The 22,506-nt window shown below is 43.9% G+C and overlaps 1 protein-coding gene across 1 annotated transcript in view; it reads right to left on the bottom strand.

Annotated features, from left to right (window-relative positions):
• The window catches only part of PCBD2 (pterin-4 alpha-carbinolamine dehydratase 2), a 126,804-nt gene that overhangs the window by 531 nt on the left and 103,767 nt on the right, over positions 1-22,506 (bottom strand). The window contains exon 3 of the mRNA XM_066589795.1: positions 13,495-13,575. Coding sequence (XP_066445892.1) covers positions 13,495-13,575 — 81 coding nt within the window. The remainder of the gene's footprint in view (positions 1-13,494; positions 13,576-22,506) is intronic.

Raw genomic sequence — 22,506 nt, 5'->3', positions numbered from 1 at the left:
AGTCGGCTTCTATTATGAACGATACTTTCCATATTAGAGAATCTTCCAGTAAAGCTTATGCTAAAATTAAGTTTTTAATTTCACAAACAAATGTACTAATGTTTAATTAAATCAGTCACAAAGACAAGTGATTTGCCATGTAATATTCTGCATGGGAAATCTATCCATCTAAGTTTTACTCGTTTTATAGGATATACATTGTGGAGCCAGAGCTGATCCCTCAGAAAAGAGATATGCTTTCTTACATACAATGCAAGTTCCTATAAGCCGCCCACTCGCCTGAATAGCCAGTTTAGAATGTCCCCAGTGGATTCTATTACATTAACTAACTTAGTGTGGCTAGAACTTGGATAGAAAATTAACCCCTCAGTGACGGCCAATACACCTTCTTACTGACCTCACTAATGGGCTTTTAAGCATATATATTTAAAAGGCGGTGGCTTAGCTGACTACTGACAGCCGGGCTTCTGCTCTAACTGCCAGATGCAGAGAAACCTCACATCCTGACAGTTTAACCCCTTAGATACCACAATCAATAGCGACTGCAGCATTTAAGCAGATGACATGGGGGGAGGGGGGGTAATCTTTCTGTTACCCATCAGCACCTCACAATGTGATTGAAATGCACCAATGGGTTCCTATGGCCACCAGAAGCCTGACAAAGGCTTCCATGTCTGCCATGCAGCTAAGCCTATTAGACTCCACCTCCAGCAGAGTCTAACAGGCTGCTGTCCTAGGCTTCGTAGATTGCACTACATAAGTAATACAGTCTACTATCGTAGAGATCAAACTATTGCATCTTTAATTCCACTTGGTGGACTAAAAATATGCATTTTTTCCTACAAAAATTCAATTTAAATGGATAAAATACCAAAGAAAAATGTAAAAAAGTAACACATAATAGGTCTTACAGCATTCTTAATGACCCAGATAATGAAATTATTTGGTTATTTATTGCACATGGTGAACGCATTAAAAATAATTTTAAAGCATGAGGTGGTCCTTAGTTTAACACTCTTCACCTACGGGGTTCAGAGAGCCTATACCCTTCGCCTCCTGCATATGTGAAGATGCGAGATGAATGCATTACATTGTGAACCAAGACCATGATTTTCTTTATATTTTCTATATTTTCTTCCTTATTTTCCTTTATCCTACTTTATGGTTATTACCCTATGTTCAGAGTTTCCCATTCTTTCAGATTCCTATTATACAATTCCTATTATAGGTATTGTACACCTATTGCTATAAATTACATGTGAAATATTATGTACCATAAATAACTTGCAAAACAAGAAAAATTATTTGGAATTTAAAATAATTTTAAAACGAATGCCAGAATTGTTTTTTTTTTGTTTGCCTCCCAAAAAACACAATAGAAAGCCATCCAAAAGTCACATGTACCTCAAAATGGAACCAATAAAAACTACAATTACTTCCTGCAAAAAATAAAACCCCACACAGCTCCATTGTCGGAAAAACAACAATGCTATCAATTTTTCAATATGGCAATGCAGTTTCATTGTTTTTCTTTAAAAAATTGTGTTTTTATTGTGCAAAAGTAGAATCAAATAAAAAGAATCTATATGAAATTGGTATTGCAGTAATCCTGCTGATCCAGCTAAGAAAATTAGCATGATATTCTTACAGAATAGTGGAAAACAAAACCCAAAAACAATAATGGAGCCTCTGAGGAAGGGGGGACGGGAGGACAGGGGGAAGGGGTAGTTTCCACCCCCCCTAAAAACAGCTCTACAACACATTATATGTACCCCAGAGTGGTACCTTTAAAAAACACTGTCCGCCCCCACAAAAAACAAGCTATATCAATAAGTTATGGCTCTTGCAATGCAACGATGACAATTGATTGACCCTTAAAGCAGAAAACAAGCTCGACACTAAGGGGTTAAAATAACAGTCTATTTAAAGGTTTATATTTGTCTGTCTTAATGATATATATATATATATATATATATATATATATATATATATATATATATATATATATATATAGAGGTTCTGAATTCTTAAAATGATAATCAGACACTGAAATGTATCTAAACTGCTGGCACAAACCTGTCTGGAAAGTGATAAATATTCCAAATGATCGCCAGAATAAGCCAGTTGTAAAATAAGATGTGGAAAATATCAATCTCAGGTACTCTGTGGAAAGTTTTTTAGCTGATGTTAGTTTATAGTGGGAATGACAATTCTGGGTCACAGCCATCGTCCTGTGCATAAATCCAATTACTGTACCTTACAGTTACAATAAATAAGAGTTCTGTATATCCAGTAAGACAAAAAGGAACCCTATTCTAAAATTCTAAACCCACATAATATGTCAGAATCGATTGCTTTTACACATAATGAACTCATCTAATGTATCACTCATGTCTTACGTTACCGCTTGTCATTCTCATCAACAATTCAGCTAAATGGTCACTACATTTGTAATAAGATCAGCCATATTTTAGGCATGTACAGTTTTTCCATTGTATTCTACCTATGGTATTCATTGTTCTTTATTAGAGATGAGCAAGCACCAAAATGCTCGGGTGCTCGTTACTCGGGACGAAATTTTCGCGATGCTCGAGGGTTCGTTTCGAGTAACGAACCCCATTGAAGTCAATGGGCGACCCGAGCATTTTTGTATATTGCCGATGCTCGCTAAGGTTTCCATTTGTGAAAATCTGGGCAATACAAGAAAGTGATGGGAACGACACAGCAACGGATAGGGCAGGCGAGGGGCTACATGTTGGGCTGCATCTCAAGTTCCCAGGTCCTACTATTAAGCCACAATAGCGGAAAGAGTGCCCCCCCCTCCCAACAATTTTTACTTCCGAAAAGCCCTAATTAGCAATGCATACCTTAGCCAAGCACCACACTACCTCCAACAAAGCACAATCACTGCCTGCATGACACTCCGCTGCCACTTCTCCTGGGTTACATGCTGCCCAACCCCCCCCCCCCCCCCCCCCGCATGACCCAGTGTCCACAGCGCACACCAAAGTGTCCCTGCGCAGCCTTCAGCTGCCCTCATGCCACACCACCCTCATGTCTATTTATAAGTGCGTCTGCCATGAGGAGGAACCGCAGGCACACACTGCAGAGGGTTGGCACGGCTAGGCAGCGACCCTCTTTAAAAGGGGCGGGGCGATAGCCCACAATGCTGTGCAGAAGCAATGAGAAATATAATCCTGTGCCACCGCCATCAGGAGCTGCACACGTGGGCATAGCAATGGGGAACCTATGTGCCACACACTATTCATTCTGTCAAGGTGTCTGCATGCCCCAGTCAGACCGCGGTTTTTTATAAATAGTCACAGGCAGGTACAACTCCGCAATGGGAATTCCGTGTGCACCCACAGCATGGGTGGCTCCCTGGAACCCACCGGCTGTACATAAATGTATCCCATTGCAGTGCCCTTGACAGCAGAGCTAACGTCAGATTAAATGCAGGTGGGCTTCGGCCCACACTGCATGCCCCAACCTGACCGGGGTTTTTAATTCATAGACACAGGCAGGTACAACTCCCTATTGTGAAGTCCCTGTGGACCCACAGCATGGGTGGCTCCCTGGAACCCACCGGCTGTACATAAATGTATCCCATTGCAGTGCCCTTGACAGCAGAGCTAACGTCAGATTAAATGCAGGTGGGCTTCGGCCCACACTGCATGCCCCAACCTGACCGGGGTTTTTAATTCATAGACACAGGCAGGTACAACTCCCTATTGTGAAGTCCCTGTGGACCCACAGCATGGGTGGCTCCCTGGAACCCACCGGCGGTACATAAATATATCCCATTGCAGTGCCCATCACAGCTGAGGTAATGTCATGTTTAATGCAGGTGGGCTTCGGCCCACACTGCATGCCCCAGTCAGACTGGGGATCTTTAGAAGTGGACACATGCAGTTACAACTCCGTGTGGACCGACAGCATGGGTGGGTGCCAGGAAGCCACCGGCGGTACATAAATATATCCCATTGCATTGCCCATCACAGCTGAGGTAATGTCATGTTTAATGCAGGTGGGCTTCGGCCCACACTGCATGCCCCAGTCAGACTGGGGTTCTTTAGAAGTGGACACATGCAGTTACAACTCCGTGTGGACCGACAGCATGGGTGGCTCCCTGGAACCCACCGAAGGTACATAAATATATCCCATTGCATTGCCCATCACAGCTGAGGTAATGTTATGTTTAATGCAGGTGGGCTTCGGCCCACACTGCATGCCCCAGTCAGACTGGGGTTCTTTAGAAGTGGACACATGCAGTTACAACTCCGTGTGGACCGACAGCATGCGTGGGTGCCAGGAACCCACCGACGGTACATAAATATATCCCATTGCAGTGCCCAGCACAGCTGAGGTAACGTCAGCTTTAATGCAGGTGGGCAAAAAATTAATTGGATTACACTGTAGGCGAGGGCCCCAAAAAATTGGTGTACCAACAGTACTAATGTACGTCAGAAAAATTGCCCATGCCCAACCAAGAGGGCAGGTGAAACCCATTAATCGCTTTGGTTAATGTGGCTTAATTTGTAACTAGGCCTGGAGGCAGCCCAGTTGAAATAAAAATTGGTTCAGGTGCAAGTTTCAACGCTTTAATGAGCATTGAAACGTATAAAAAATTTTTACAAAAATTATATGACTGAGCCTTGTGGGCCTAAGAAAAATTGCCCGTTCGGCGTGATTACGTCAGGTTTCAGGAGGAGGAGGATGAATATTATACACAGATTGATGAAGCTAAAAGGTCCACGTTTTTGATGGTGATAGAGAACAATGCTTCCATCCGCGGGTGCAGCCTACGTATTGTTTAGGTATCGCTGCTGTCCGCTGGTGGAGAAGAGAAGTCTGGGGAAATCCAGGCTTTGTTCGTCTTGATGAGTGTAAGCCTGTTGGCACTGTCGGTTGACAGGTGGGTACGCTTATCTGTGATGATTCCCCCAGCCGCACTAAACACCCTCTCTGACAAGACGCTAGCCGCAGGACAAGCAAGCACCTCCAGGGCATACAGCGCGAGTTCAGGCCACGTGTCCAGCTTTGACACCCAGTAGTTGTAGGGGGCAGAGGCATCACGGAGGACGGTCGTGCGATCGGCTACGTACTCCCTCACCATCCTTTTACAGTGCTCCCGCCGACTCAGCCTTGACTGGGGAGCGGTGACACAGTCTTGCTGGGGAGCCAGAAAGCTGTCAAAGGCCTTAGAGAGTGTTCCCCTGCCTGTGCTGTACATGCTGCCTGATCTCCGCACCTCCCCTGCTACCTGGCCCTCGGAACTGCGCCTTCGGCCACTAGCGCTGTCGGATGGGAATTTTACCATCAGTTTGTCTGCCAGGGTCCTGTGGTATAGCATCACTCTCGAACCCATTTCCTCTTCAGGTATGAGAGTGGAAAGGTTCTCCTTATACCGTGGGTCGAGCAGTGTGTACACCCAGTAATCCGTAGTGGCCAGAATGCGTGTAACGTGAGGGTCACGAGAAAGGCATCCTAACATGAAGTCAGCCATGTGTGCCAGGGTACCTGTACGCAACACATGGCTGTCCTCACTAGGAAGATCACTTTCAGGATCCTCCTCCTCCTCAGGCCATACACGCTGAAAGGATGACAGGCAAGCAGCATGGGTACCCTCAGCAGTGGGCCAAGCTGTCTCTTCCCCCTCCTCCTCATCCTTCTCATGCTCCTCCTCCTCCTCAACGCGCTGAGATATAGACAGGAGGGTGCTCTGACTATCCAGCGACATACTGTCTTCCCCCGCCTCTGTTTCCGAGCGCAAAGCGTCTGCCTTTATGCTTTGCAGGGAACTTCTCAAGAGGCATAGCAGAGGAATGGTGACGCTAATGATTGCAGCATCGCCGCTCACCATCTGGGTAGACTCCTCAAAGTTTCCAAGGACCTGGCAGATGTCTGCCAACCAGGCCCACTCTTCTGTAAAGAATTGAGGAGGCTGACTCCCACTGCGCCGCCCATGTTGGAGTTGGTATTCCACTATAGCTCTACGCTGCTCATAGAGCCTGGCCAACATGTGGAGCGTAGAGTTCCACCGTGTGGGCACGTCGCACAGCAGTCGGTGCACTGGCAGATGAAACCGATGTTGCAGGGTGCGCAGGGTGGCAGCGTCCGTGTGGGACTTGCGGAAATGTGCGCAGAGTCGGCGCACCTTTCCGAGCACGTCTGACAAACGTGGGTAGCTTTTCAGAAAGCACTGAACCACCAAATTAAAGACGTGGGCCAGGCATGGCACGTGCGTGAGGCTGCCGAGCTGCAGAGCCGCCACCAGGTTACGGCCGTTGTCCCACACGACCATGCCCGGTTGGAGGCTCAGCGGCACAAGCCAGCGGTCGGTCTGCTCTGTCAGACCCTGCAGCAGTTCGTGGGCCGTGTGCCTCTTATCTCCTAAGCGGAGTAGTTTCAGCACGGCCTGCCTACGCTTGCCCACCGCTGTGCTGCCACGCCGCGCGACACCGACTGCTGGCGACGTGCTGCTGCTGCTGACACATCTTGATTGCGAGACAGAGGTTGCGTTGGAGGAGGAGGAGGAGGAGGGTGCTTTAGTGGAGGAAGCATACACCGCCGCAGATACCAGCACCGAGCTGGGGCCCGCAATTCTGGGGGTGGGTAGGACGTGAGCAGTCCCAGACTCTGACTCTGTCCCAGCCTCCACTAAATTCACCCAATGTGCCGTCAAGGAGATATAGTGGCCCTGCACGCCTGTGCTTGTCCACGTGTCCGTTGTTAAGTGGACCTTGGCAGTAACCGCGTTGGTGAGGGCGCGTACAATGTTGCGGGAGACGTGGTCGTGCAGGGCTGGGACGGCACATCGGGAAAAGTAGTGGCGACTGGGAACTGAGTAGCGCGGGGCCGCGGCCGCCATCATACCTTTGAAAGCCTCCGTTTCCACAACCCTATACGGCAGCATCTCCAGGCTGATAAATTTGGCTATGTGCACGTTTAACGCTTGAGTGTGCGGGTGCGTGGCGGCGTACTTGCGCTTGCGCTCCAACACTTGCGCTAGCGACGGCTGGACTGCGCGCTGAGAGACATTGGTGGATGGGGCCGAGGACAGCGGAGGTGAGGGTGTGGGTGCAGGCCAGGAGACGGTAGTGCCTGTGTCCTGAGAGGGGGGTTGGATCTCAGTGGCAGGTTGGGGCACAGGGGGAGAGGCAGCGGTGCAAACCGGAGGCGGTGAACGGCCTTCGTCCCACCTTGTGGGGGTACTTGGCCATCATATGTCTGCGCATGCTGGTGGTGGTGAGGCTGGTGGTGCTGGCTCCCCGGCTGATCTTGGTGCGACAAAGGTTGCACACCACTGTTCGGCGGTCATCTGCACTCTCAGTGAAAAACTGCCAGACCTTTGAGCACCTCGGCCTCTGCAGGGTGGCATGGCGCGAGGGGGCGCTTTGGGAAACAGTTGGTGGATTATTCGGTCTGGCCCTGCCTCTACCCCTGGCCACCGCACTGCCTCTTCCAACCTGCCCTGCTGCTGCACTTGCCTCCCCCTCTGAAGACCTGTCCTCAGTAGGCGTAGCAAACCAGGTGGGGTCAGTCACCTCATCGTCCTGCTGCTCTTCCTCCGAATCCTCTGTGCGCTCCTCCCTCGGACTTACTCCAATTACTACTACCTGAGTGATAGACAACTGTGTCTCAGAGGATTCAGAGTTGCAGCAGTGGACGGCGCAGAATTCTGGGTGGTCGATAGATTGCTGGATGCACTTTCTGCCATCCACGACAGGACCTGCTCACACTGCTCATTTTCTAATAAAGGTCTACCGCGTGGACCCATTAATTGTGAGATGAATGTGGGGATGCCAGAAACGTGCCTCTCTCCTAATCCCGCAGCAGTCGGCTGCGATACACCTGGATCAGGAGCTCGGCCTGTGCCCACACCCTGACTTGGGCCTCTGCGTCCTCGCCCGCGTCCTCTAGGCCTACCCCTACCCCTCAGCATGCTGTATTACCAGTAGTGCAGAAACAGAACGCTGTAATTAAATGTGCCGCTTATTGGCCTGTGGTTGGAGGCTGACTTCGCTTACGGAACGCACAGCAGAGGCAGGAAAGAATTTTGCGCAAGCCTGCTGTAACACTTAGCTGGCTGCGTATTAATTAGGACAACTACCCCCAGCAGAGACGCAGTACAGTCAGGACGGTCACAGGCAGCCCAAATAGATTTTTTTTTCCCAAATTGTTTTGAAAAAGCCCACTGCGTATATAGACTGGATATGTCTTTCACTGTCCCTGCCTCACCACCACTACTGGCCGTGGACTATGTAAAATTACTGCAGACTGTTTCACTCTGGACAGGATGACAGCGGTGATGTAAGAGGCAATGCAGAGGCAGGAAAGAATTTTGCGCAAGCCTGCTGTAACACTTAGCTGGCTGCGTATGAATTAGGACAACTACCCCCAGCAGAGACGCAGTACAGTCAGGACGGTCACAGGCAGCCCAAATAGATGTTTTTTCCCAAATTTTTTGGAAAAGCCCACTGCGTATATAGATTGGATATGTCTTTCACTGTCCCTGCCTCACCACCACTACTGGCCGTGGACTATGTAAAATTACTGCAGACTGTTTCACTCTGGACAGGATGACAGCGGTGATGTAAGAGGCAATGCAGAGGCAGGAAAGAATTTTGTGCAAGCCTGCTGTAACACTTAGCTGGCTGCGTATGAATTAGGACAACTACCCCCAGCAGAGACGCAGTACAGTCAGGACGGTCACAGGCAGCCCAAATAGATGTTTTTTCCCAAATTTTTTGGAAAAGCCCACTGCGTATATAGACTGGATATGTCTTTCACTGTTCCGGCCTCACCACCACTACTGGCCGTGGACTATGTAAAATTACTGCAGGACGCAATGCTCTGGACGCAATGCTCTGCACGGCCGATATACAAAAAAAAATAATAAAATGTGCAACACTGCAAAAAGCAGCCTCAACAGTACTGCACACGGTCAGATGTGGCCCTAAGAAGGACCGTTGGGGTTCTTGAAGCCTAAAATCACTCCTAACGCTCTCCCTATAGCAGCTCCGGCATCAGCAGCACTTTCCCTGATCTCTGTCAGAATGCATCTGTGGCGAGCCGCGGGAGGGGCCGATTTATATACTCGGGTGACACCTGATCTCGCCAGCCACTCACTGCAGGGGGGTGGTATAGGGTTTGAACGTCGCAGGGGAAGTTGTAATGCCTTCCCTGTCTTTCTATTGGCCAGAAAAGCGCGCTAACGTCTCAGAGATGAAAGTGAAAGTAACTCGAACATCGCGTGGTGCTCGCCTCTAGTAACGAGCATCTCGAACACGCTAATACTCGAACGAGTATCAACCTCGGACGAGTACGTTCGCTCATCTCTATTCTTTATATATTCCTGGATAATATTTAGAATAACGACCACAAAGATGACTTATTTATTGTATAATAAAGTACAAGTTTAAAAGTTTTGGAATCATATAAATTAATTGTTGTCCAAAGATACCAGGGGCCATTGTTCCGGAACATCATAGGGTGTGTTCCACGAACCAGACCAAATGCTAATTTGCCTAAAACAGAAACCCAACAAAAAAAAACCTGTATGTTTGTTTGTACTCTGTATGTGGAAACATATGCAAAGCATCTAGGGCAAAATAACTGTAGATATGGCAAATAATGGAATTTTTAGGGATACTTGGGAGTTGTAAAACCTCCGATCACAGCTGTACATGTTTACTGCATGCATTCAACCATTAGCCCTAATACTGTATATGTCCCAGGCACTGTGCGACATGAGTCATTGTATAGAATGCCAACAATAGAAAGTGAAAGTATAAGTTTTTTTTCCCTACACCAAAATATATGATTTTACAATTCGCACTGTCAATTGCCATTTTCTTTTTCCAATGGCCCACAATTCCCTCCATCGTCTTCTTCCAATGTCCCACAATTCACCCCATCATCATCTTCATCCAATGTCCCACAATCCACCCCATCATCATCTTCATCCAATGTCCCACACTCCACCCCATCATCATCTTCATCCAATGTCCCACACTCCACCCCATCATCATCTTCTTTAAATGTCCCACAATTCACCCCATCATCATCTTCCAATGTCCTACAATTCACTTCCTTCATCATCTTCCAATGTCCCACATTCCACCCCATCATCTTCTTCCAATATCCCACAATTCACCCCATCATCTTCTTCTAATGTTCCACAATTCACCCCATCATCCTCATCCAATGTCCCACAATTAACCCCATTATCGTCTTCTAATGTCCCACAATTCACGCCATCATCTTTATCCAATGTTTCACAATCCACCCCATCATCTTCTTCAAATGCCCCACAATCCACCCCATCATCATCTTCCAATGTTCTACAATTCACTCCATCATCTTGCAATGTCCCACAATCCACCCCATCATCTTCTTCCAACTATCCACAAATTAACCCCATCATCATCTTTCAATGGCCCACAATTCACCCCATCATCTTCTTCCATTGGCCCACAATTCATCCCATCATCCTCATCCATTGTTCCATAATCCACCTCACCATCTTCTTCCAATCTCTCACAATTCAAAGCATCATCTTCATCCGATGTCCCACAATCCACCCCATCATCATTTTCATCCAATGTCCCACAATCCACCCCATCATCATCTTCATCCAATGTCCCACAATCCACCCCATCATCTTCTTCATCCAATGCCCCACAATCCACCCCATCATCTTCTTCATCCAATGCCCCACAATTCACCCTATCCTCTTCTTCCAACGTCCCCAAATCTACCCCATCATCTTCTTTCAATGTCCCAAAATCCACCCCATTATCATCTTGCAATGTCCCACAATTCATTCCCTTCATCATCTTCCATTGCCCCACAATCCACCACATCATCTTCTTCATCCAATGTTCCACAATTTACCCTATCCTCTTCTTCCAATGTCCCACAATTCACTCCCTTCATCATCTTCTATTGTCCCACAATCCACCCCACCATCTTCTTCCAGTCTCCTACAATCCAACCCCATCATCTTCTTCCAATGTCCCACAATCCACCCCATCATCTTTTTCCAATGTCCCACAATCCACCCCATCATCATCTTCCAATGTCCCACAATCCACCCCATCATCATCTTCCAATGTCCAACAATCCACCCCATCATCATCTTCCAATGTCGCACAATCCACCCCCATCATCATCTTCCAATGGCTCACAATACAATCCTCAGAATCTTCTTTCAATTCCCTCACAATCAACCCCCATTGTCTTCCAATGTTCAATAATCCAACTCTCATCCTCTTCCAAAATGCACTACTACAGTTTTGCAATCAGTCCTCATTGACACAGGCAGCCCAGCCCCCTGCTGTCTCACTCCACCAGTGCACTCACACTGACAGACAGTCCCGACTCTAGAGACCACAGCGCATGCAGACTGGATGCAAAGCCAAATAGGTCTGTCTCTCTGTGAGTCACAATACTAATGCTGCATGGGATAGGGTCAGGGGTCCTCTTTGGCTCTCCTCACACTGCCTACTGTCTGCCAACAAAGGGACCTGTGTCTCCAGTGGTACAGTATCTGCTGTAGGAGTGAGTTAGGACAAGAGTCAGGACCCATCCATTTTCTCACCTCTCTCTTGGCTGCCACTAGTTCGAAAATTCGACTGACTTAGAAAAAGACAGAGGAGGGCTCACTGATCGCCGCAGGGCCCGAGGATTCTGAGATACAGATACTGTGCGCACTGCGTCAATACGTTTTTTTTTTCTCTTTTTTTTTCAGTGAGAAAGTCCTGTACTTTAGTTTTGTATTTATTGTATTTTAATATATGCCTTTTTTCAATAAAGGTCTTCTCATGGCTCTTGTTAGGGTGTGTGGCTGGGATCTGTTGATCCTCCTCTGATAGAGGATGGTGTGCTGTGTTGTATGCAAATCCCTGGCGTGTTCGTGTGAGCTGTATTCAGTCCTGGTGTGTTTTGTTTGCCATCTAGGACAAGGTAGGTCCCCAGGTTCCAGCGTGGCATCATCCTTTCGGGATGATTGCCCTGCATACAGACAGGTTTCATGTGGAAGTTGTCTCATTAGAGTAGGGACCCGCAAGATAACGTGGACCCTTGAAGTGGGCTTACGGGCTTAAGTTTCTTGGCCAAAATACTAACCAATACCTCGGAAAATGTCTGTTTACATCTGTTTATGCTTGCAAGTATGCTTGGTTGTGTTTTGGGCATTTGTCAGTCAGTGTGTGAGATATGTCTGTCTGTGATTATGTCCGCTATTTCTGAGTTACTCTGTAGTTTCACCAGTTTGCGAGTGTGAATGACATCACAGCTCTATTTTCATACTTTGATTAAATACTACTTGTCGTCATGTAAAATTTATAGGTATACTATACAGTGCCTAGGGAAAGTATATAGCATATTTAAATAAAACACTTCACACAATATATAGATTGCCTAGGCATTCTATGCAACGCCTGCTTTTCACACATTGCCTTTTACATATACTATCTCATATTTTGTTTTAAAACATGGAAAAGACTGACTTTTGATTAAAAAAAATAAAATCTACTGTATACAAAGGCTAAAATATGCAGTTAAAAAACCAGAAACCAATAAAAATATATTGTATGAGAATATAATTCACTAGCTAGGCTTTAAATAAATTCTATACACACTATAGCACAAGTATTTAAAAAAATATTCTTCATCCAACATTAATCACAGTGTAGCTTCCTTCAGAGTAGTTTATAAAGTTACAACAGAGCTCAGGGTGCTATGGGCAAAAAGGACAGATTTTCTGTTAGACAGTTTTGATAAGTGAGGCTAATGATTTTCAACATAGCAACGATTCATGAAAAAATGTAAGATGACTTGAGAAATATTCAGATAGATTTCAATGTAATTGCTTATTATTGGTAATAGGAGCCAAATTATTGGTGTGTACATGGCCACCATAAATCTGTCAGATATGCTCCAGTAGACTTTTATGTAACCAGCAGTTTGGAACTAAATGTTGTATTATATTTTAGTACACAATGAGGAACAAATGTATTATAGTTAATTAATGAAACCAAGAAAGAATTAATTAAATTAGGGAAACAAGGAGAGTGGTTGAGATTCTATTCAATTTCGAATGATACATGTCATATTTCCGAGATACAGTCAGAAGTTCTGCTTTTGGCTGCCTACAGTAGAGTGCAAGGAGGTTGATGTTTCTATTACACATATAGTTGCCAGCAGTGAACACTGTGCCAGTGTATGACCTGATAGCCGCTGTTGCTATGCTGTGTGAAACCCAACATACTGATAGTGCAGAGGTGACAAATTAATTCTGACACTTGACAACTATTCCTGTGTTGTAACTCTGCAAGTTCTAGCATAGGACCTTGTAGGTCTGAGCAGTGAAAGTCTTAGCAGGAAGCTTTATTCCCATCTGAGCAACAAAACCCAGTAAAGTGATACCCTGAAAAAATGCACCAGTGGTTTAAGCTCAGGTGATGGAATAAAAATGTAATGAATTACCTTGTTGTACACATTAAACCATTCTGGGTGGTGATTCATTTTCTCTGCTTGCAGGGCCACACGAGTCATAAATCCAAAGGCCTTTAGGAAAAGAAACAAAAATTATACAGACATTAGGCTAACACAGAAACATTGTTAATGGGAGGGTTTTCTTGTATAACTGATATGTATGCAGAGTTTTTTTTCACTTCAGAAATTTTTTCAAATGTGAGCTCTCAGGCTAGAATATGCAAGTTAGTACAAGATAAATGGTTTTCACATGCAGTGCTGAAAGTTTAGGGCTGCAATGTATATTTAAGGGCATATTATAATCCGTACAACATTGAAACTGTGTTAAAATGGGCAGCATTGTAAAGGAATTAAAGAGAAATTCAACCTCTAGAATCACCTCAACTAATGCCCCTTTTAGGCAAGCCGATTCTCGTTTGAATGAGCAAGTGTCGTCACCACTAACTCGTTCACCCTGTTTAGGCAGCAGATTATCGTTGAGAATTGTTCACGTCTTGTTCAGCGTTTCCCATTCCTATGTGACACACTAATCGGGGTGTATTTAAACGCAAGGATATGTGAACGAGGCAACGATTGTTTTTATACTGGCTGAAATTGGATGATGAACGAAAAGTAAACGATTCACGGTTGGTTGTTGGCTCACGTTTAAACCAAACAATTATCTTTCACTTTTGCTTATTTGAATGATAATCATTATGTCTAAATACACCTTAAGACTTCTATTAACTAAAACATTCCCTTTTGCAAAGACTTCAGCATTCCCTATACATGATTAATAGGGAGTAGAGATGAGTGAACCTACTCGGCCACGCGCCTTTTTCACCCGAGCACCGCGATTTTCGAGTACTTCCGTACTCGGGCGAAAAGATTCGGGGGGCGCCGTGGGTGAGTGGGGGGTTGCAGCGGGGAGTGGGGGGGAGAGGGAGAGAAAGAGGGCTCCCCCCTGTTCCCCGCTGCTACCCCCCGCTCCGCCACGCCTCCCCCCGCCCCCGAATCTTTTCACCCGAGTACGGAAGTACTCGAAAATCGCGGTGCTCGATCGAGTAATTACTCGGAACGAGTATATTCGCTCATCTCTAATAGGGAGTGTAGTGGGCTGCTATTTAGTACAACCTGTATTCACAGAAGATGGTGGCCAACTTACAGCGGCTGTCTCAAAGACTATGGACCTCTACGGGAGCAAATATATGCTACATGTATAACTCGACCCAGCTTTATCCAATGATAACTGGAAATTACCTGGCGATAGAGAAGGTAGAGAAATGGTAAACAACATTCTCATCTACATTCTTTTAATCTATCCTCTATATGGCCTGAGATATTCTCCTCTCCCTTCCACTTAATCTCCTCTTTGCTCACCCAGAGTATAGTTTCAAATAAAACCATATGCAAATGCTGGTGTCTCTCCAATAAAGCCCTTCTGTACATATCTGCATTAATCTCCATATGCCAACCCAAACACAACCTCTGCATATGACCTTCTTCTCTCCTCGGCTTTAATCACACACTTGCCCTAAAGAGTTTTCCCAAGCTTCTCCCTTCCTCTAGAATTCTATACCAAGGGCCATCCAAATTTCCACAGCCAAGATCAGACAGAATTTTAAAAAAGTCATCTAAAGAGTATATAAGCTGTCATAACCTTCACTTCACGTCCTTCATACTGATGCTATATATAACAAGGAAAACCTCACCTACTGCCTTTTGCTCAGACCCTCTTTGAATGAAGTCCTATGGACAGGGTTCTCTGTATCTTTTATGGTTATGCTAAACTATTTCCTTTTATTTGTATGTTTTCATCTAATATATACCCCAATATAATATGAATAAATCATTATTAATCATAATAAAGTAGATTCAGAAGAACAATCATAAAAGATTCATTTCCAACTTCTATGCTTTGTCTTATTAATGAGTAATTAGTTAACTATATGGGAACTTAAAGGTATGCATCATCAGAAAATGACCTACTATATAAAAATCACATTTTTGTGTTAAAACATATTTTCTAAGACTTTTTTGGTGATTTTTTTTTCATTTTCAATACCGTATATACCGGCGTATAAGGCGACGGGGCGTATAAGACGACCCCCCAACTGTCACCTTATACGCCGGTAATACAGTGGAGAAAAAAAAATCATTACTCACCTCCCCCGGCGTTCTGTCGCGCTCCGGCAGGATGTCGCTCGCTCCTCGTCCCCGGCGCAGCATTGCTTTCTGAATGCGGGGCTTGAAATCCCCGCCTCCAGAAAGCTAATACACACGCCGTCAGCCAGTTACAGCCATTCAATGACATCATTGAATGGCTGTGATTGGCTAAAACACACGTGGCTTCAACCAATCACACTATTCAATGACATCATTGAATGGGTGTGATTGCTAACACACGTGCGCCTTCAGCCAATCACAGCCATTCAATGCTGTCATTGAATGGCTGTAACTGGCTGACGGCGTGTGTATTAGCTTTCTGGAGGCGGGGATTTCAAGCCCCACATTCAGAAAGCAATGCTGCACCGGGGACGAGGAGCGAGCGACATCCTGCCGGAGCGCGACAGAACGCCGGGGGAGGTGAGTAATGATTTTTTTTTTTACACTTTTTTTTTTTGTATTACCGGCGTATAAGACGACCCCCGACTTCAGAGCAGATTTTTCGGGGTTCAAAAGTCGTCTTATACGCCGGTATATACGGTAACTATCTATATTTTAAAATTGTTTCTCTATATTTGTAGAGAAATCTTTGTAGCAGTCATCTCACTAACATCACAGGCAGGATTACACTGAAAGGTAACACCCATATGTAGAAAACACAGGATCTACCATTCACTTTAGGTATAAGGTGTGACCATCTACTCCCCCTCCCTGCAAAATGACCTCTGCACAGGTCACAGAGCATGTCTAAAACTGTCTCCCATAAAAGTTAATTGGTCCCCTCCTGTTCATTGTGGGAATAGCCCACGAAGCAGCTGTAAAGCATATCTCTAGATGCTGTTAAATTTAGCTCAGGAAAGATGGCCGCCCCCATAATCATGTATAGATAAGAGAATAAAAAATTCTACAAATCAGAAAATGAAAACTGAATTAGAAAAATGAAAAATATTTTACTACCTTGGTTTTAATTAATACAAAAAATGTTGTCGATAAAGTCCCTTTAAGTTTCACATTGCTGTGAAAAAATAAGCTCTTTGAAACCTCTAAATGTCTCCATTATTATTGCATATTAGCCAAACTGAATTCTCTATTTACAGTGCATTTCCCAGGATTGTGGGTGCCAGCAAATTCACTCCAAGGTCAGAAAATATGTAATGCTTAGAAAACTCAAGATTAGTGTTGCTCGGATTCTGCAGATGTTTTTGAAGTGTAGCTGACATGAGTGAGCAAGAGATTGAATGTAGGGAATGAAGGAAAGATTGAAGTAATATATGCTGTCTTAGCAGACATGATGCCTAGGAATTATGGTAGTTCTACACACTGAGATGGAGATGTCAAGATTAGGTCAGATGATAGAAAGCGGAAATATGAGAAGTTCAGTTTTTGAAAGATTCAGTTTTAGTTACAGTTTTAGTTAGTTATGATTTTAGAGAGACAACATGGTGTTAGAGACAGTGGATAGACAATCACTGGCCTTTTGTAGTAGTGTGTGTGTGTGTGTGTGTGGGGGGGGTGATGTCACAAGAAGAAGTATGTAATTGGGAGTCATCATTGTAACGATGGTATTGAAAGTCATATCTGCTGAAGGATAGTCCAATAGGGGCTGTGTAGATAGAAAATAGAAAAGGATCTAGAACCAAATCTTGGTGAATCCCAACAGCAAGAAGAAGAGCAGAAGAAATAGAGCCGGCAAATGATACACTGTACAAGTGGTCAGAGAGGTAGGAAGAAAGTATGCTTAAAGCCAACAATGCATATTAAGGAGAAGTTGGTCATCTACAGTGTAAAATACCACAGAGAGATTCAAAAGAATTAGTAGAGAGTCACCATTCAATTTAGCTGTCAGGAGATTGTAAGACACTTCAAAAAAATAAGTTTTTGCAGACTGTAGAATACGAAAAGCAGACTGCAAGGGGCCAAGAAGAGAATCATCTGAGAGATAACTTATTAGATGAGAGTAGACCTGACATTCTGAGCTTTTGGAGTGGTCAGTAGTTGGCAGCGCAGAACAAGTCAAGAGACAGTTCTTTAGTAATGGCCCTTTTACACGGTCCAACAGTCGTTTAAATGACTACACGAACGTTAACATCACCACTATGGTCTTCAGCGTTCGTGCAGAGCATTTACACTGAAAGACTTCACCTGTGGATCGCGGGCTTCTCGTTCGTATCTCGCTTAGCTCTTCACCTCCTAGGTGAAGCACTGAATATTTACACAAGACAAAAAGCTAGCGATGCAGCGATGGTTTTTAAGCTGACTGAAACGTAAATTTAACAACCTGTGAACGAAAAGCGAGCGATTTTTTTTTGCATTGAACAATTATTGCACATATTTGTTTGTTTGAATGAATTTCGAGTGAAAATTTTACATGAAAATGGGATGTAATGGAGATATGACTATGTGTTTAAATGAGGAGGGAAGATAACCAGAAGAAGGAGACAAACTAAATATTGTAGTGAGGTGACTAATGACACCTGAGGAGAGAGATCAGAGGAGGTGTGAGGGAATAGGGTCACTAATGCAAATAGCAGGGCAAGAAGAAGAGAGCAGCCTGGAGACTACTACTTCTGTTGTTGGGTTAAATGCTAAGAGTTAACTAGATAAGCTAAAGGAGAGAAGGGGATCAAAGCTAACCAGGGATTTGGAAATTTTTTCCTGCCTGAGATTGCCAATTCTACCTTCAAAATAAGCAACCAGATCTTCAGCATTGAGATCTGTCATGCAGGCTGTACTTTAGGGCTAATAATGCAGTGAAAAGTGTCAAAAAGTCATTTTGTATTGTTGGATAGTGAGGAGATGAGAAAAGTCAAGTAGACTTATTTGGCATCCTAAAGTGCAAAGTTGTTGGGTCTGATCATGCATTTGTAGTGGAGGAAATCTGCAGACACTTGTGATGTTCTCCACAGATGTTCAGCTCCCCTAGTGTGCCAGGGTTGTTGTGGTCTGCATTGGGAGCCTAAAGCCTCATGTCCACGGGGAAAATCAGATCCGCTGCAGATTCTACATGTAGAATCTGCAGCGGGTCCCTCCTGCCCCGCGGACGTGAGCGCTGAAAATAAGAATTTAAAAGCATTTACCTATCCGTAGCGGTCGGCGAAGCTCTGCTCTTCCTCACGGCCGGATCTTCATTTTCGGCCGGCGGATGAATTCCTTACGCCGGCGGCACATCGCCGGCACGTCGTCGACGTGCCGCGCGCATGCGCCGGGCACATCCGCCGAGCCGAAGCAAGGGAGATGCGGCCGTGAGGAAGAGAAGAGCTTCGCGGTCCACTGCGGTGAGTAAATGCTTTACATTCCTATTTTAGGTCTCCCGCGGATCCGGACGGCTTCCATAGGCTTCAATAGAAGCCCGCGGGAGCCGACCCCGCGGGAGACCCGCACGAAAATGGAGCATGGTCCAGATTTTTTCATGCTCCATTTTTTTTTAAATGCCTTTTATTGACGATCCGCGGGTATTTATCTACCCGCGGGTGGTCAATGCATCCCTATGGGGTGCGGATCCGCGCGCGGGAGATCCGCTGCGGATCCTAAATCACATTTTGCCCGTGGACATGAGCCCTTAGATCATGAGGAGCACCATATTATCCAAAATAAACCCTGGTCCATCCTGCCACTAACTCACATTAGCCTTCCTAGCTAAACCTTGTACTATGGTCCACCACTTACTACCACATCACCACTTCTAGGGTGTGTATCATACTATTTGTGACATGCCCAATGCTGCAAAGCTCCTACAGTCATTTACTTTGCCTGTCTCTCTTCCGAGGCTGGAGGCATTTCTGAAAGGTTCACACTTCTCTTATTGAGCCCTCTTTGTTGTCTCATAATTAGGCTCACTGGACAGCCCAACACTCAGACTGTTGGCATGAATGGATTGGAGTTTACTTTTCTCTTCAGGCAACCCATTCTTTTTAGCTTACACCCTTCACCCTGTACAGAGAAACATCCTTCACTCTATTACATGCATACTGAATGCCTATTATATGGCCTTCCAGTGGCCACTTCAATATCTGTACCACTATATGTATATTATATATTAACACTGCCTTTTAGAAGGAAAAAAAACTTCCCACAATAAAAATAAAGTATGTATTCAATCTGGAAACAAACCTTCGGAGATCGGGAATAGGCTATTAAGTCTATCCAACGCTTGAATGTTTGTTTACATTTGCACAGCTGCTCAATATAGCCAAGCACATTTAATTGGTTCTTTATTGAAAATGAGTCTTTTCCCACATGATGGCCACAAGCAAATAGGGTGTAATGGCAGATAATGATTTCATGCCTCTGCGTGTAGAGAACTCACAAACACTTCGTGCAGGAATGAATCAAGAGCCAATTTGACACAGAAGAGAAAGAGGGGGTCACAATTGATCCCAATGAAGTTTGTCATTTGTGTCAGCAATTAAAATGTTTTCTTCAATGAAACAAAACCGATCCATAGGCCACTGGGGAGTACAGGCTGCTCATTCACTGAACACGACATTCCGTTTCTGGCAAGGATGCTTCAAAAGAACTGATCTCTCATTGTTTTCCATAACAAAGTATATAGCTTTTTCATTAACTCTATTGAACATACAAAGAAATTGTAAAGTAAACTATTGCAACATAGTAAGATGCCAGAAATGAGTGAATAAAAGCGTTCCAGTGAATAAAAATAAAATATAAAGCCAAAGTCATCATTCTATTCTCATTGTATACCACATTATAATATACAGATACGTACAAGTTAGTATAGATTATCAATTTAAATGCATATTAAGATTTGTTGACTTGCATTTAGGTACATGTAGAGCTCTGTGTATCCATACGGTAGGCATTCTGCATAACACTATATATCGGAGGTATGAGATTGAAGGCATACAGAGGTCCAAGAAGTCCCCATATAGCCTACTCCGAGTTATAGCTAATCATACGCTGTCAATGTTACTAATAAAATATATAAAAAGGCAGGAAATGCTACAAAATATAGATCTATAGTGTCGCTAACAAATTTCCCAAATTAAAAATGGTAATTTTTCAAATCTAAAGCCATTCTCATCGCATTGTATAAGACTGTATTAAAATATATAAACATGATCAATATAATCCATTAACTCAAACATGGTTCGCCAACTTGTGTTAGTTCAATCTCATATATGAGATCTCAGTGTCACAATATACTTCTGCAGGCAAGTTACCGGGTGCTGACAGCCAGATCTGTGGCCAGGTGAGGATTAGTGCCACTACCACCACTAATAGGTAACATAGTATGTAAGGCTGAAAAAAAAGACACATGTCCATCCAGTTCAGCCTATTACCCCCAATGTTGATCCAGAGGAAGGCAAAAAAATTCAATGAGATAGAAGCTAATTTTCCTCATTTAGGGGAAAAAATTCCTTCCTGGCTTTTACAGAATGGTAAATGTCTTATATACTGTATATAAAATGCCTAAAAAGTGCCTTCTTATTCCTGAAGTAATCTGTTCAGCACATTAGCAGAGAAATTAATATGGACAAATAAAACATCTCTACGAAAATCAATAACGCCAATTTTGGATTAAAAAATTTGTTTTCACCTTCATGGTAACCACTCATACATATTTATATTGTAAATAAGAACGGAACATCTTGTACAGCAGCTCCAACAGTAAACTTCAGCAACATTGGCCGTTCTGTGAAGTAGTTAAAAAATGTATTACTTGAGTATTAAAAAAAAAAAAAGAAAAAAAACCAGACATGAATCCAAGTTCGGAAAAAATCTACACACGACTTGGAAGTAATTTCTCCTGTGCAATCTCCATTAAACTCCTAAATACTTCCCCTGTCATTACATTAATTGAAAAGTATTGTATCTGCCCAACCTTATGTATTTAAAGGTCTGCAACCTTCTTACTTGTACGATACAATTGATGATAGAAGGAAATGATATTTATGTTACACTATGTAATCTTGTTTTTATTCCTCATCAGGCAGGGCAGTTATTCACGGCTTGAAATCTGATCACCAATTTGGTCTAATTGGTGATCAAGGAAACTATCTTACTATCAATTAAAGTAATTTTGAGCTTCCGGCTGCAAAACCTATGTTAATTTTGGCAGACGTCTGTGCTTCTTCAAGTTTAATTAGCAATAATGAAAATTATCAAACTGTTTTGCAGAGTAATATTATTGTCAAACACATTTATGTCACAGAGCATCGGCACAAGGTTCACTACTAACATCGTTTGTGTTTGTGGGCTTACATCGTAGTTTATTGCATTTTTAAAAAATAGGGTAAGTATGACGGTTCACAAAATGCAAGAACCTGCCAGAGCGATTCTTATTCTCCATCACCCCCATAACATGTATGAGTAAGAGAATTGCATCATATTTAATCATCACCAGTAATATTCAAATGGCTTAAAGCTACAGAGGTAGCAAAGTTTAACCAGACACTTAACATGTTAAGAAAATGTGCCACAGTTTATTTGTGTTTCAATAGCTTTTCAATGACAATTTTGTATTGTGTTTAGATAACAATAGTTTTCCAATGGTTTCATGGCTATGGTCACCATTGGGTGGGGCAGTTTTTTCACTCAAATGCATATATTTTACACTGACAATCATTTTTGCTTTCAGGTTTTATAAAAAAATTTGCACCGCTTGCCTTCTGCAGCTTCAACAGATTGTTGTACATAGACACTGCAGACTAGGGGCCCTTTTACACAGACCGGTAAACCGCTCGAATTCTCGCATCCAGCGGGAGTCCGAACAATTATTATTTAGTGCAAATGCAAGCTCCGATTCAATGCAAGAATGCATTCACTTCTCATTCATTATTAAGTTTCTGCATGCAGAAAACTGGACCCCGATCAGCCGTGTAAACAGGCAGTCGGTTA

The sequence above is a fragment of the Eleutherodactylus coqui genome, chromosome 2 (assembly GCF_035609145.1).
Source record: "Eleutherodactylus coqui strain aEleCoq1 chromosome 2, aEleCoq1.hap1, whole genome shotgun sequence".
NCBI lineage: Eukaryota > Metazoa > Chordata > Amphibia > Anura > Eleutherodactylidae > Eleutherodactylus > Eleutherodactylus coqui.
Note: the sequence above shows the minus strand (reverse complement) of the source record. Positions and strands in the feature narration are given on the sequence as shown.